Source organism: Micromys minutus, assembly GCF_963924665.1.
Source record: "Micromys minutus genome assembly, chromosome: 2".
Lineage (NCBI taxonomy): Eukaryota > Metazoa > Chordata > Mammalia > Rodentia > Muridae > Micromys > Micromys minutus.
The window spans coordinates 88,431,591-88,447,874 of record NC_137971.1 but is presented as its reverse complement, the minus strand read 5'-3'; the positions used below and the strand labels follow the sequence as shown (position 1 = coordinate 88,447,874).

General features: G+C 46.0%; 1 protein-coding gene across 15 annotated transcripts in view; it reads left to right on the top strand.

Annotated features, from left to right (window-relative positions):
* PPFIBP2 (PPFIA binding protein 2) overlaps positions 1 to 15,844 on the top strand; it is a gene marked incomplete at its 5' end in the record, with an annotated part of 153,001 nt that extends 137,157 nt beyond the window's left edge. For 3 of the 15 annotated variants that reach the window (XM_080912718.1, XM_080912719.1, XM_080912716.1), the window contains 9 exons: positions 4,855 to 5,005; positions 5,230 to 5,341; positions 5,556 to 5,644; positions 6,154 to 6,276; positions 7,453 to 7,578; positions 8,677 to 8,865; positions 9,924 to 10,100; positions 12,054 to 12,119; positions 13,241 to 15,843. In XM_080912718.1, the coding sequence (XP_080768844.1) occupies positions 4,855 to 5,005; positions 5,230 to 5,341; positions 5,556 to 5,644; positions 6,154 to 6,276; positions 7,453 to 7,578; positions 8,677 to 8,865; positions 9,924 to 10,100; positions 12,054 to 12,119; positions 13,241 to 13,291 (1,084 nt within the window). In that variant the 3' untranslated portion in view covers positions 13,292 to 15,843. Of the gene's footprint in view, positions 1 to 4,854; positions 5,006 to 5,229; positions 5,342 to 5,555; positions 5,645 to 5,764; positions 5,981 to 6,153; positions 6,277 to 7,452; positions 7,579 to 8,676; positions 8,866 to 9,923; positions 10,550 to 12,053; positions 12,120 to 13,240 lie in introns of those variants that run through there. The other 12 variants (XM_080912717.1, XM_080912709.1, XM_080912723.1 and 9 more) reach the window with 7 other exon arrangements.
* Between the last annotated feature and the right edge of the window lie 440 nt (positions 15,845 to 16,284).

The following is a 16,284-nucleotide window of genomic DNA, read 5'->3' as shown; positions in this document are numbered from 1 at the left end:
CCTGTATTATATTATAATCCATGATGAAAGAAGGAGGGTGGGGTTGATCCTTCTAGTTTTGAATGTATATCCTCAGTAAATACCAGCTTTGGGGTGGTGGGTAGGGAATGTAAGGGCACAGCTAAAGAAGTGTCAATCAATTTGGAGCCAAAGAATGCTTACCTGTATATTCAATAATTAGATACTGTCATTTACCCAGCAATCTTTCTAATTTAGACATTCCGATTGTGGGTTCTCAAGGGATGAGAATGCAAAGGTACGGTAAGCTCCAGTTATCGGTCTAGTTCTGGTTGTGTCTTTAGGGTTTGAGTGTAGAGGAGAAAAGAACATTTGCAAGACCAGCAGGCATGTTCCCAGCCAGTTCACTGAGCTCCTGCCACTCCAGGGCTTGGGGCAATATCAGACACTCCCTCTGCCTAAGGAAGGCTCTGCAGCACCCGAGGCCAGTCTGCTGGAATGTCTTTGCTTTCTTGTCATGACAGCGGTTGATAAAGAATGAGAGGGTCCTGATGAGTTTACTTTGTTTATCTTCTGTCCTGAGCTAATGAAACTTGCCTGGGGGAAAAGACTGGTATTGCCCTTAAGGAAAGTATAATGACATGCCTCTGACATGTAATTCATAGGTATTTAATACATTTAAAACTTGCCACTAATATTCTTGTGGGGAAAGTGCCTGGTTCCTGAGAGCTACCAACTTCAATTTTTTTCCCAGTGAAAATTATGTATTTTGCATTTTAATGATGCCTCATAGATAAATTCAGATCCTGGAGAACCCAAGCTTATTGTTTTCAAATTGAAAGGTAGAGTCTTACCGATTTATATGCAGAGAGAGTCTGTTGCCATCAGAGCTTTATCAAAATCATGTGTTCAAGTTTCTTCTTTGCTTAATTTTCTCTACTCTCACAGATTTCTTCAAGTTCACAGTTTTTGTCATTTTAAGTTTCATATTTATCGGTTTAGTTTGCAAATCTGTGTGAGTGGCCCAGTGTCAGTTAATGTCTTTGTTACAGATTTCTATCCACTCTGAATATTAAGGTAAAGCTATGTCTGGTAATTTGGTTAAGACAGTTTGGGGCTCATACCAGACTTTTTTACCTTTTTAGTGACACTTTGATAAGGGAGGTTTTTATCTATATCTATATTTGTGTCTATGTCTATATCTATATCTATATCTATATCTATCTATGTCTATGTCTATATCTACATCATCTATATCTATATCTATGTCTCTACCTCTATCTCTATCTCTATATCTATATCTATATCTATAAAATGAGGTTCATTGGCTTTATTGTTACTTTATGAGGGAACAGGATTTAGACAGATGTAGAGGTGATGTGTCTGGTACTGGAGGAGAAGAAGGGTAGGTGGGCAGGGGATATACAAAGACATGACCGGGAAGATTCTAAAGGTAATGACACAGCTGTATCTGGAGGGTCTTGAATTATCCACAGGACAGGATTTTTCAAATTATGACCTCAGAAGCCTGCACCTTCCCTCCTTCAGAACAGAACTGTCCTCCTGATACATATTCTGATTTTTTCTCATTCTATAAAGAAATATAAAATAAAAATATATTGTTTTTATGTAAACAAGAGAATGAAATGAAAAACCTGTGCACACGTAGAGGGCTGAGAACGTGCCTCAGCCGGGGAAGTGCCTGCTGTGCAAACATAAGGGCTTGAGGTGAGATCCACATAGCTTGGTAAAAGCCAAGTGTGGTGTACACACACAGTCTGACCCCAGTGCTGGAGCGGGGTGAACAGAGGCATGTGGTTCCTTGGCGTTCGGTGGCCAGACAGCCTACTTATCTAGTGAGCTCAGAATTCGGTGAAAGGCCCTGACTCAATATACACTGGAGAAAGATCAGAGGCACCTGGTGTTGACTTTTGGGTTTCAAATACACAGTACACACACACACACACACACACACACACACACACATACATGTCCACACACACCTGTCCACACATATGTGTCCACGTACACATACCTATTCACACACACACACATATGCAAAAGAAACAAAAATCTAGGTATGGTGGTTCATATTTATAATGCCAGCATTTGAAAGGGATATTGCCAAGAATTCAAGGCTAGCGTGAACCACAGGATTAGGCCTTATCTCCAAACACAAAATACTAAAATAAAACCAAACAATTAAAAAGCCAAAATGCCAGATCACAAAAAAGCAGTAAAGACAGGAGGAAAAACTTCATTTAGAAGTGGTGAAGGAAAAGATGATACTCACATAAAGTGAGTCACATGAGCTTCCTATAAAAAGGTGGTCATTTCTTGCTTATTTTATATACTGTTCGAGCATTAATAAAGGCAACATGAGTCTGATGCCCCTGCTGGAAGGATACAGACAACCCACCATTTAAGGAGTAGATTGTCCACCACACAGGAGAACCTGAGCTTTGTAGTGTTGCTACTCACATGTTCCTTAATAGAAATTTTCTGAAGTGTCACTAATGATTCTGAGAAGCATATGACAGCGCCAGTTGTAAATTTTGGAGCCGATGCTGTTTTATTAGTTGTTACAATAAACATTGAGGGCTGGTTCTGTAGCTGCGCTTGCTCAGTGTGCATAAAGCTGAGCTCCATCCCCACACTGACCAAGTAGGCATGGCCGTACATTTCCGTAAGCCCAGCATGCCTGAGTTGGAGAAGGCAGAAGGTCCTGAAGTTCAAGGTCACCCTTAGCTACCTATTGAGTCTGAAGCAGCATTAGGCCCTGTCTCAAAATTAAAGCTCGAAATACGTATCATCAGTCAAACTAGAAACTAAGCTTAGTAAAGTTCTGTTCTCATAAAAAGTATTATAGAGCGCACACCTAAAATGTGAGGGTAAAAACTGCTGCAGAGTTATATCTAGAAATTGAGATAAAAAACTTTGAATTTTATGCAGGGGTTTTATATTAATTTTAATTTTTTCTCATTCTAAATATTTCTCAATTCTATATTGAAATTTTGTATTTTTTTCTATCCAGAGGGTGCCCAAATTTGTATAAATTCTAGTCTTAAAAAACCTGAATCTGGGTGCTAGAGAGTTGTCTTAGTAGTTAAGAGCACTGACTGTTCTTCCAGTGGTCATGAGTTCAATTCCCAGCAACCACATGGTGACTCATAAAGATTGTAATGAATCCAGTGCCCTCTTCTTCTGTGTCTGAAGACCGCTCCAGCATACTCACATATATAACAAAAACCTAAGTCCACACCTTTCTGAGCCTTGCTGAAACCAAAGCTCTAGGTCAGGAGTATTTAGTACCTTTCCCAGTATTGATTCTAGAGCACTGGCTTCTTTCTGGACCTTTAAGAAATTCCCCATTTAGGTGGGTATTTAGCAAGTTCTTACAAATCATCTCTGCTTGTTAGGGGTGCAGCTGGCCCTAAGGGTGCAGAAGGCACTTAGACTTTCTGGCTGGACAATGTAGGTAGTCCTACAGTGCCTACATAAATGGCACTGAATCTGCATGGACATTTTTCTTGTCAGTCCCTGACAATAAAATGTAACATCTGCACATGCTGTCTGTGTTGTGTTAGGTGTGATAAGTAATCTGGGCATGATTTAAAGTGTTTGGGATTTTGTGCACGGGTTCTATGTAAACACTAGGTTTTATATCTGGGGCTGGAACATCCTCCTGGGATCCATCCTCCATGGGTACCAGGGGAGAACTGTACTTTGCTAGAAGGGAATCTCTCTGACTAGCTTGTCTATAAATATATAAATCCCCCATTTATATTTAAAACTGAATATGAAGTTGTTCTGTCCACCTTACCCCCATGACTAGGTTGGAATTCCAAGTGAGCAATTACATTCACACTTCAAATGAAAAATTTATATCCTTAAGAATGGATGGCTTTAATACCTACGTGTCCTGTCTAGGAATACGACCTAGCTCTTTATTTATTCATGTCTTCTTTTTTATGTGCTCTGTTAAGTGTTGCAGCTACATCAAGTCACCTTTGGTGCACCTCCACCCTGTCCTCATACACAGTCAGAGAACGTCTGAGCACCTTGTTAAGGCAGCTCCTAGAGAGGTTATAGTTCTAGTTGGTTTGATGGGGATGTTCTTATTGTTTTCATAAAAGCCATTGATCTACATGGAAAATATGTAGAAAATTGACATTTGCATATAATGTTCATTCTGTGTGTATAGACATATGCATTTGTTTTCCTATGTATACATTCATTCTCCCTCTTGCAGTAATTTAGCTGAGGGTTTCTAGGTAGGAAGTAATATCATCTGAGAAGATTTCTTCATTTCTACTTTTTTAAAGCTGTACTATTTTATCTGTCCAGACCTTGGTAAATTTTTCTACCAGGGTTATTAATAATAACTACTGATAGTGACACACACACACACACACACACACACACACACACACACACACACACCTTTCTACCAGTTATAATGAAAATGCTCCCAGTGTTTCATTAAGAAAGTATTGTTATAAATTAGAAGAGCTTTGGCTTCCATCTTCCCTCTTTTCCTAGAGAACAGACTTTTCCTCATTTCCCAAGCATTTTCCAAAGACTGCTGACAAAATGGCTTGCTAATAGGTGTTCATACTGTGCTTCTAGACCTATGTGCACTAAATCGTTCCCTGAGGATCATGGAGGCTGCCCTTTGCTCAGAAAAGCTGCAGCTGAAACATAAAACCTGCTATTAAGGTGGCTTTAGAGCCTCGCAAACACCAGTGGGTTGTACCACAATGCCATTTACCTTGTTGGTTCTTTTAAAAGACAGTTTTTTATTTTTTATTTATTTATTTTTTTTTGTACTGAGGATTTGTGCTATGCAAAGCCCTGGGTACCTATAACAGAAGCATGTTCTTCCTTTGCTTCCAGTGATGCCAATGCCCCCTTTGCCCAGTGGAGCACAGAACGTGTATGTACATGGCTGCAGGATTTTGGCCTGGCTCAGTATGTGATCTTTGCCAGACAGTGGGTGACATCTGGCCACACACTACTGACAGCTACCCCTCAGGACATGGAAAAGGTAAGGGCTGAATGTGAGGAGCAGAAGACACTGTTTTTCCCACAGAACAGTGAAGGAGGTGGTGGCCTCCATCTATCCCGTATATGTGGAGGATGTACAGGGAAGGCTGAGATTGCCTTTTGCTGCAGGCTAACCTCCCAGGGCACTGTGCACCTACATGACATCGTCTAAAGACCAAGTTGTCTGCCAAAACTTCACGTGTGGTCTTCATCTTTTGCTTTCAGGAGCTAGGGATTAAACACCCCCTCCATAGGAAGAAGCTGGTTTTAGCAGTGAAAGCTATCAACACCAAGCAAGAAGAAAAGTCTGCGCTGCTTGACCACATTTGGGTGACACGTAAGGACAGGCATATATTTATTGTTCTGAAGGGCAAAAGAATTTCCCATTGAATGTGTGGTTCAAAGACAGCAGCTTACTTGGGAAAGATAGATGGATTCCTAGTGCTCTGGGGGAAGGAAATCAAGAGCCTTAAAGTGATCATTTGTCACCGTTCCCCCTTGGCACCCACATCATCTTTTCTCATGAATCCTAATGCATCTGTTTCTTGTAGGGTGGCTTGATGATATTGGCTTACCCCAATACAAAGACCAGTTTCATGAGTCAAGAGTTGATGGGCGAATGCTGCAATACCTAACTGTGGTGAGGACTTTTCCTTGAGTATTTCTGTAGATCCAGTCAGCCCTCAGCCCAGTGTCTCTGATTGTCATTTAAAATGTGGTCCCCTCCTTTCTTAGCATTCTATTTTTTTTTTTTTTTAAGATTTATCGATTCATGTATTTTATGTATATGAGTGCTCTGCCTTCATGCATCCCAGAAGAAGTTAGATCCCATTACAGATGGCTGTGAGCCACCATGTGGTTGCTGACATTTCGCTCAGGACCTCTAGAAGAGCAGCTAGTACTCTTAACCACGGAACCATCTCTCTAATCCCACTTTTCCTTGTATTGTTGAGGCCCTGAAATAATGCTATTGTCACCTAAGTAAGTCATGTCAAGTGCCAATGTACAGTCCATGGTGGTAAGTGAAACTGTCTGTGAGAACCTCTCTGAGATGTGGAAGGCAAGTATGTGTTAGGTCAGGAAAGAACCATTGGGGTCTTTTGTTACCTTTGAAACTGACTCATCAACCAGAACTTTTCTTTTTTTCAGAATGATCTACTCTTCTTAAAAGTCACCAGCCAACTTCATCATCTCAGCATCAAATGTGCTATTCACGTGCTACATGTCAACAAGTTCAACCCCAACTGCCTGCACAGGAGGCCTGCTGATGAGGTGAGGAAGTGTACTAGCTGTGCAGGTGGCCCTGAGTCAGGACACCTGGAATAGTATGAGAAAATGAGGATGCTTTTGTCACAAAATGGATCAACGGTACCTATAACTCCCCTGTTGCCTCTGATGGTGGGTTTTCTAAGTCATCATAATGATCTAAGGATTTGATGCAGCATAAAAGAGAGAGAAAAGGAAAGACAGGATGGAAACATGGGTGTCAAAAGTAGGCAGAGGAGACAAGGTCCAGGGTGTTAGAGTGGACAGAGTTCCAAAAGACTGGACAGTTGAGAGCAGTCACTCTCCTTATTGGTATAAAATTAACTGGTCTTCAGCCTAGATGGCATAGGACCGTAGAGAGGAACTAGTGTAGACGAATGAAAAGAACCACATATGGCTGATACACATAATACTGTTCTATAAATTTGAGGACTTCCTGGTGAGCCCCAAACTGAGAGCTCTGTTGTGGAGAACTGGTCTACTTCTGGTTCTTCAAGGCTTTTAAATATGTACCTTTGCTGTCTAGTCTTTATTCCCTTCCTAATCAAGAAATATATCTTGCATCTGTGTGAGTGCTGAGTATTTTGAAGCCCACAAGGCTGTGGGAAAGTATGTAAACATTACTATAATTTATAAAAAAATTACTTTTTATTTGTGTGTGTATCTGCCATACATGTATGGGTGCCCACAGAGGTCAGAAGAGTTCATCAGATCTCTTGAGGCTGGTTGTGAGCAACTCGGTATGGATGCTAGGAACTGAACCTGGGTCCTCTAGAACAGCAGTGAGCATTATACTGCTGAGCCCTCTCTCAAGCCCCAGCTTCAGTGTCTTAGTGTGGATTCCCTTAAAATATTTGTCCATGTGAAAGAGTACATTAACCTAGAAAAGACTTGGCTCATAATTGAATCTTTCAAATTCTGTTGGATTACTGAGTAAAAACCTGTGTGTCTATTGGTTTGTGCCAACATTTAGGATGGCAGATTCAGATAGTTAAGCATAGATGTTTCAGCAGAATTCAATAAGATATTAATATTTGAGGACTGGGCATGCTCTTAGGTAAATGGGTTATAAGGCCTGAGAGTCTGCTGTTCTGGTGGAGCAACCAAGGCAAGACTCCCCAGAGGTGCTGCCCCCACAGAGCATCACACAGAGCCTGACTGTTTCACTCTCCTCTGTCACAGAATGACCTTTCTCCTTCAGAAGTTGTGCAGTGGTCCAACCACAGGGTAATGGAGTGGCTACGGTCTGTGGACCTGGCAGAGTACGCACCCAACCTCCGAGGGAGTGGCGTCCACGGCGGCCTCATTGTGAGTGGCTCTCTGGGCTAGTTCACGTGCCTTGGCCCCGACTGGGGTATTCCCAAACCACCTTCCTTTCCTGCTTCTGTTCATGTTGCTATGATTTTAAAAAAATACCCAGAAACAAAACAAAACAAAGGGAGAAGGGGTTTAAGCTCAGTTACAGGCTTCAGACCATTGCTACAGGGCAGTCAGAGTATCGGGCAGGAGCTTGGGGTGGCTGGTCACATGGCATCTGCAGTTGAGAGGAGACGATGGATATATGCATGCTGCTCCATTCCTTTCTTAACCCTTACGCCACTCAGAAGCCAGCCCATGGAATGGTGCCAGCCATATTCAGGATGGCCCTCCTCAGTTACCCTATAAAGAAAAACCCTTTACACTCACGCCTGCGGTCCATCCTCATCTAGGCAACCCCTCCTTGACACTCTTCCCAGATGATTCGACTGGGTCAAGTTGATGATTAAAGCTAAGCCTCGTGCTTTGGAAAGGCCAGGCATTCTAGTGGGAAAAAAAAAATGAGCTGAACCATTTTACATGAGTTGAAATCGCAGAGTGTTTCTGAGATCTCTGGCTGAGCATTGCTGTGCTTTACAGAAAGAGGGTGACTCCTACGAGGACTCCCTCAGCTTCAGTCTGGAGGATTCCAGTCAGCCGGGTGCCTGCATGAGATCAACTCAGAACAAGGCAGCTCCACCTGTTCCCAGGGGAACACGGGGGCTGGGGAAGTGGGGGAGGTCATCAAATGCAATTTCCTGATCGCCATGATACGATCCTTATCACCACTTAGCTCTGTCAAGTGTCAAAGCCAGAAGGGAAGTGTGGAGGTGGTGGCCTAGATGCCATCAGAGACAACTGGAAAACAGCCTCATCAGAGAGGCTCTGGTGCTCTGCTAGTCTGTGAACATGAGGTCAGCAAACATGCTAGCTTGATCAAAGCTAGACCTTATGCTAGGGAGCTGACGAGGGTAGGGCATAGAACATAGTCTCTGTTCTGCAGGCACCCAATGCCCAGAGGAGCAAGATTTACCTCCCCCCTACCCCCGCCACTCCCCAGTGCCCTCCTACAGTAACCACTGGCTAGGTTTGTCTGTGTTTTCCTCTTAGATCCTGGAGCCTCGCTTTACTGGGGACACCCTGGCTATGCTTCTTAACATCCCCCCACAGAAGACGCTCCTCAGGCGCCATCTGACCACCAAGTTCAACGCCCTGATTGGTCCCGAGGCTGAACAGGAAAAGCGAGATAAAATGGCCTCACCAGCTTACACACCTCTGACCACCACGGCCAAAGTTCGGGTGAGTTGTTAAGAGTCTGTGTGTGGGTCCCAGCAGCCTGTCTTCTGATCCATATGCTAAACATCTGTTAGTTAGATGCCAGGGACAAAGCAGTGAGTGCAGCCCTACGCGAGGGCCATGCTTGGCTTTTGCTGTAGGAGTCTGATCCTGAGGTCTGTTCTTTATTAGATCCATTCCCTACTTGGCCAAAGTCCCAGGAAAGCAGCCCACAGGTTTCTGAACGCTGGGAGCATGCACAGGAAGTGGCTCTTCTTGGGAAGCTGTTCTCTACTCCAGTTCTGCCTCGCAGATGAGCTCTGGGTCCCTTCAGTCAGGCCCATCTGTGTGCCACAATACCCGGGGACTTGGTCACAGCCATCTTGCTAGCACATCCTGCTTGTGTTCCATGATACAGCCAGCACACAGCTGACCCTAGTATCATCCAAGCACCTCTCATTCTCTGGCCTCTCTGAATCCTACAAAGTCTAGCCCAAGCTACACCGTCCTCATTCTGAAACTATCTGTAGGCCACAGGTAACCTCCAGAAGCTGAGCTGAACTCTCCCCAAGCAACCATCGGTGCCAGCTGTATATACCTCCTGCTCACATTCCCTTCCCCGAGGATGCAGGACAGGTCCTTTGTCTTGGGGAATCCAGAAGAACAGCATGGGTGAAGCTCAGGGCACAAAGGCCAGCCCAGGCTCTTTCAGGATCTGGGTATCCTTGTGGCTCTGGGCACCCCTCACTCACACATCTGCCAGCCGCTGTGGTGAGACAGGTCCCCTGTGCTTGACCTCAAGAGTAGACAGTAGCATTCCAGGGCACCCCTTAATCTACCTTGGGAAATAGAAAGTTGCTGTGGGGGGAAAATGGAGCTGAGTTTTAGGCACAGCCTTGGAGGAGCAGCGATGTGTTCAAGGTTACTCATCTTCCGGCCTTGCTTCAGCATAGGACATGTCACTGGAGTCCTGCTTCCTACAGCACTTTGATTTCTTTCCTCCTGAGCTAGCTCCCCGGTATATAGTCAGTCACACCCACACACCGACCCCAGAGCTCATCATCTTGCATTTGCTGTCTCAGCCTAGGAAACTCGGATTTTCACATTTCGGAAACATGAGAAAAAAGAAGTTTGATGAATCTACGGATTACATTTGCCCCATGGAGCCTGGAGATGCTGTCAGCGATAGTCACAGGGTCTACAGTGTCTACCGGGGCCTCAGTCCCCTCGATAACCATGAACTAGATGGTCTGGACCAGGTGGGACAGATAAGCTGACGCCCCTGTCACCTGCCTTCTGTGTGCACGGAGAGCTCACAGTAACACCGCGTGTCACCATATAACTGCACTTCACCCTCGTCCCTGTGCATGACCTGCAGAAAACAACTGTGTGTCTTTGGGCTGGTTTCCCTACACACCTTAACGATGGTCAGGATATTGCAGTTACACAGCCACAAAGGGGCCAGGCTTTAGGTTCTATAGCCAAATGCGGACTCAGGGGAAATTACCTGGAGACATTTGTACATGTGTAATAATTCATAATACCCATATTTCAGCTGGAAACACATGAGCAGAGGCAGGCCCTGGGCCGTCCCAAAAGGCTCAGTTCTCAGACACTGCCCCTAAGCTCCAGTCGAAGGAAGAATTCAAGTGCCTTAGGCCCGTGAACCGCAAAGTCTTGGCTGAGATCAAAGGGCCAGCAGTGGGTATTTAGGCCATAGGGACCATGTCATTTGATTGTACTTTACTATAGGGTGGTCACTTCTTTACGATAATAAAAACAGTATTTATGTAGAAAGTATGAAATTTTTAAAAATTTTGTTGGGGGCTGAAGGTAGCGTGATACCCATCAGACTGCATAAGGGCCTATAACTTAGGATTCAACCAAGGGGATGATCCTTTGTCAGAGGATGCCTGCGGGCCTGTCTCCCTCTGTGAAGCATAGAAGCAGCCAGGGTGTCACACACACACCCTGGCTAGAGGTTACATCTGTCACACAGTTTCTATGTAGTTTTTCCATTTCAGCAGCATGAGCCTCAGAGTGAAGGGTGGGGAGATGAGCAGGCAGCCTTTCTGGCAAGTCTCTGCTTTTCACATCTTGCCCACTGCTGTTTCCTGGAAGAGTAGAAACAGAGCTGGTCTCTTGCCTTAGACACAGACTAGCTCGTAATGGGCTCACCAGATGGCCCGTGTCTGGCCGGAGCCTGACCGGGAAGAGATGTGTACTCTGCCAGTCTGAGCCTCTGCTCAGGAAATTCCAGTTTGGGACCGGCCAACATTTGACTCCTTCTGGGTCTGGTGGGCTTCCACTACAGAATAACAATAGCGTTTTATCCGTCTGGCAGGGAAGGAAGGACTGATGGCCCCGTTATCGCATTCTGATTCTACCTCAGATGCAGGTGATGCTTAACATTTTGGTTCTTAATACACACAGAAGACTCAGCCATGGTCTGTTATGTAAGGCTGCTACCTCCTCTGAAGTCCAGATAGTAAGAGAATTGGGCACAAGCTTGCCAGGTTGTGCAACAATAGTGTTTAGTTCTGGTACCCAGTGTCCAATGCTATTTGTAGAGCAGGTCAGGCCAGGTTTTGTGCCCTGTTGGTTATATCTCAGTGAGGGGCTGCATGCACCTGTTTTCAGACCTTGCATGGGCTTGTACTGCGGCTGAATCTATGTGACCTCATGGGATTCTCAATCCCTTAGTGGGTCTGAGCTTACAAGGGGTTGCCCTTGGTGCCTCCATATCTACGGCTTCCAGATAAGGAAGGTGGAGTAGACCAGCAGTACCAGAAGAGGAGAGGAGGAGGAAAGCAGGAGGAGACTCTTGAAGATGCCCTCTGTACCACAGCAATGGTATCTGGGGTCCTGTGCCCGGAAACTCATCATCCTCCTGTTCAGTAATCTGGAGGCTTTCATATCTGCTGCTCTCTACTTCTGGAAATAGCTGGACCACTGGACACGTGCAAGATGCTGCTTGGCAGGCCCTGCCTGGGCCCGCTTCTCTACACTGAGTGCTGGTGCTGAGTGTGGATTCAGCAGAGTGTGTGCATGGTGTGCAGGAACTGAAGCTGCCTGGGTCTCATCAGCTGACCCTCCAGAGAAGACTGTCCTGGAGGGGATGTGCCTGAGTAGAGGGGGCTTTGCATGCCACTGTCTCTGTAAAGCATGGGCTTCACACCTGTGTGCTGACTAGGCTGCTGCCCATTTTACAGATGGCACCTTCCGAAGGCACCATGACACAGATAGGGCTCCTCTCCCAAGACATCCACCGCCTCACGGTAGGATTCCAACTCCCCTCCTTGTGGAGTGGCTAGGAAAGCCCAGTGAGCTTGGTTGGGTGTAATGTTCATGGCCACAGGAGAGGAAATGATTCTGCTTGATGATGGGTTAGAACGTGAGGCAGCTCCGAGGCACACAGCAGCCCAAGACCTCCCCCACTGGCCTGTTGCTGACTCTGAGCCACTGCAGGACTTTGGAGGCCCACAGGCCTTTTGCAGAGCTGGCCTAAACATGTAGGATGCTGGAGCCTTCCCGTGGTCTCAGAGCTTGTAATGATATGATGGTACCCAAGCAGTTCTGGGTCACCCAGCCAGACCAAAGCTCAGACTCATCTCTGGCCCAGTGAATACTGTTTTGCCTTCTTGGCGCAGAAGAACATGCATTCCTATTGCTCCTCTGATTATCATGGATATCTGCAAATTAGGAGAGCTATGCCCAAGAATACAAATCAAATGGTCCCAATGGAAGGAGTTTTGGGGAAGGTAGGAGTGACTCAAGTCCTTATTTTCTCTTTACTAGCTCTAGGAGCTTAGGTGTGCTATTGTCCCTCTGAGACTGGCTTTAGTTACTTTTAGATACCTCATATTGTTTAGCCCTAATAAAGCAGAGCCAATGATATCCCTCTTGTAAATCACACGGGAAAACCAAAGGTAGCAAAAATGGCTACCCACAGTTAGAAAACTGTCTAAAAGCCAAGTAGAGTTCCGTATATCAGTGCCACAGACTTTGTCTCTTGGCTCATACAGGGAATTGTCTCTGTACAATCATAGCTCATGATCTCTAACAAATATTTGGTGGTCTTGAAATAGTAAATTTACCTCTAAGGTGAAAGGCTTGGTTTTATGTGAATATATGTCTGGGTGGTGGTGGTAGGGACTGAACCTAGGAAATTATGCAAAACAGACAAGCACTTGTATATACCAGGCTTTGCCCTCAGCCCAATTTAATCTTAAGATTATTGTGTGTTCAACACAGTGCTCAGGCTCCCTGGGATACCGTAACTTTGTAAGTCAGTGATGTTGGAGATGGGTCACTCCCAGTGTCTGTTTCTTTTAAAGATGCTGCAGGGTAGCCTTGGCCTATGGACTGTTAAACTGCCCCTTTGGCTGTGTTCTTCCAGACTCTACTGAGCCAGGACCAACTGCTGAATGACCTGCCTGGCTCTCCCTGATGCTGATGACTGCGGATGACATTCTTCATGGCGGAGAGCCTAAAGGGGCACATGTGGAGCCCGAAATGTTTGCCTCAGTGGGAAGTTGGCACAGAGCCACCTAGATGGAGCGTGTGGGCCACCTTGGATGTAGGTGCTGACAGGAACAAAAGGGGTGGGACCGGTGTCCAGACATGCCCCCAGGTTTCTCTGGGTTGTCAGTGCTTGCTTCCCACTACAACTTTTCTACCTTTTGTACTTTTATATTCGAACTGCAGGCCGCCCCTGCAGAGATGAAAGTGAGGTGTTAAATGCAGAACAAAGACAATGAGCTGTTCATAAAAGCCTGTGATTGGGGGCGGGGGTGGGGTACAACCTGCTCCTGTGTGTTCTGCAGTGGCTAAGTGAAATGACTGGGGGCCAGGGAACTCTCTGGGGCAGCTTCATCAGAGTATACATGTCCAGTTCCAGAAGCCTGGCTCTGAGAACCAGGACTCCTTTCTTGGTCCCCCATACAGCTGCCATGTGCCTGCATTCCAAGACACCCGAGGTGACATGACACATTTCCCCTCACCGCCCTCAAGCGCAGCGTCTGGTCAAACACCTCCCCCTAGTGGACAGTCTTCAAACTCAAACTTTATTTATTTTTCCCTGTTCTGTCAGGCAGAAGCCAGTTTCCCTCCCAGGGACTGTTCTAGTCCCAGCCTTGCTATCTGATCACTGCCCATGGTTTTCTACTTGGTCCCTCGCTTTCCTAGATGGTCCCTGCCAAACATTTTTACTTGTCACCTTGTCACATTTCCGCTCTGAATTCCTCAGTCACAGATGGGCCTGCCATCCTGCCACCTTTGCGCCACCTTTCCACCATCTTGCCAGCCTTTGTGAGTCCACTGATTTGTCTTTGCTTCACTTCTTTTATTCTTTCTGCTGGTTCTAAATCAACCCTGCCCTTCAGCATCATATGCCTCTGAGATGTTCACGGTTCACTTTAAGGCTATTTGCCTGCGTACCTGCCGAATGAAGCAGCCGAGCGGCTGTAGTCTGTGTGGGTTAAGTGAGTCCCAGGTATATTGCTTTGTGATCAAATGGCCAATGACTACTGTTCTTGGTCTTCTCTGCAGATGTTCATTGGCACACCCCTCTAGCTAGGAAAGCCAAAACCATCCCCAGGCTTTGTCAAATGACCAATGACCTCGCCAGCAGGTCTAGGGAATGAAAACTCAAGAAAGGTCATCCAATGGTGAAAGGCTTTGCAGTTGAACCCGGTGGCACATGCTTGTACTCTAGTTATTATTAGTTGGGAAGTGGAGGCAGGAGGATTATGGTTCACAGATGACTCGAGCTACAGAGTGAGGTCAAGGCCAAGCTGGACAGTGTAGCTGAGTGGGCAGTGTGTCTTTCCCTGAGAGCATTGTGTAAAGATGCACTGAGCACAAGTGGGTAGATAGACGTGGACTGTCCCTTCCAGGCCTGTTTGACATTGTGTTTGGCCCTCTGTGGATAATATTCAAGGGAATAGCGGAGCTCCCCGGAACCACATTCCTCTCTTCTTTTTCTTGTACCCCCCCACCCTCCCACATGCACACACACGTGCATATCGGGTAGCAAATCCAGCAGCAAGTGCTAATACCGCTGCTATGCCAGTTCTTCCTACAGGAGAACAGACATAGAATTAAACAGATCCAGGTTTAAAGGCAACTCTGCCACCCACTGTCTGAATGACTGGGGAAACACATGACTAACACTGTCTGTTTCCTCCTGTGTAACTTAGAGAACAAAAACTCCACACAACTCTGGCCCTTTAGGAAATGCATATGAGATGAAGTTGGGGTGAGCTTCTCACCCCCTGAAGTAGCAGAGCAGCAGTATGTTATTCTCACTCTGAACTGCAGGTGGCACTAGAGGTCCCTGTAGCATCTGGGTTGAAAGGGGTTTGGAAATCATAAATGAAACTTAACCTTAGTGCCAACTTGGCACAGTGCCCAGATGGAGGATGCTAAAATACCAATATCCCCTATGTCTCCATGTGCTGTACAAAATGCAAGGGGTAAGAAAGGGGTTCCTAGAGCCCACCTACTGTGGATTTACTGCCCTGACATGCAGCTTTTAAAAAAGTGTCCCACAAGGGAGGGAAGAACACACAAGGCCTTTGCCCTCTTATGGGTCTGGCCTTCAGAGCGGAAAAATATAAAGAAGGTTTGTAAGTGGTTAGGTTGGTAGACACCTGTTTGGATCCTGCTGGAACTGTGTCCTACAATCATTGCTATATTGCCAGTTCTGGTCACACCCCACCCCACATCTTCAAGTCCGGCTTGCCCAGTGTATTTTCTACATAGCCACACATCGTGAACTAAATGCAGAATAGTCCCATTTATTCCACTAAGCCATGGAGTAAGTGGCTTCCTTCCCAGCCTTCAAAGCCTGGAAGCTCAAAAAATCACTTTTTAGCTCCTTGAACTCATCTTAGACCCCCAACCAAAAGAGGATCATGCCTAAGTGTGCATGGTGAGATACCTTGCAAATACCCCAGTTGAACAGGGTGAAGCCAAACTCACTCTGAAACAGAGGGTCCCACTAAGCACGGGAGGTGTCAGTAGGTAAAAATCATGTCCTTGGTATAGCCAAGCTGCTCCAGGTTGGGGTGAGCTGCCTCCTTGATCAGAGGTGGTGGACCACATGCCAGGATGAGTGTGGCCTCCCCGGGGGGAGGGAGGTGCTCCTTGATCATGTCAGCGGTAACAAAGCCCGAGCTGTACGTCCAGTCTGAAATAAAGCAGAAAGGGGAAGAAGCATATTTTGTCCCTGATGCTTGAGACCAGGCTGCTGAATAAAAGCTTAGAAGTGTGCACTGCTGGTTACCACAGCTGACTCAAGAAGCAGGTTCAAGTCCTGGAATCAGAGACTTGGGATGATGTCTCTTTGCTCTAAGCACTGAGTAGAAAGTGGGATTGTTAGGGGAGAGGAGGCCACACTGGTGTTTGTGGGATTGCGCAGTGCTCTCCGCTGGACAGCTT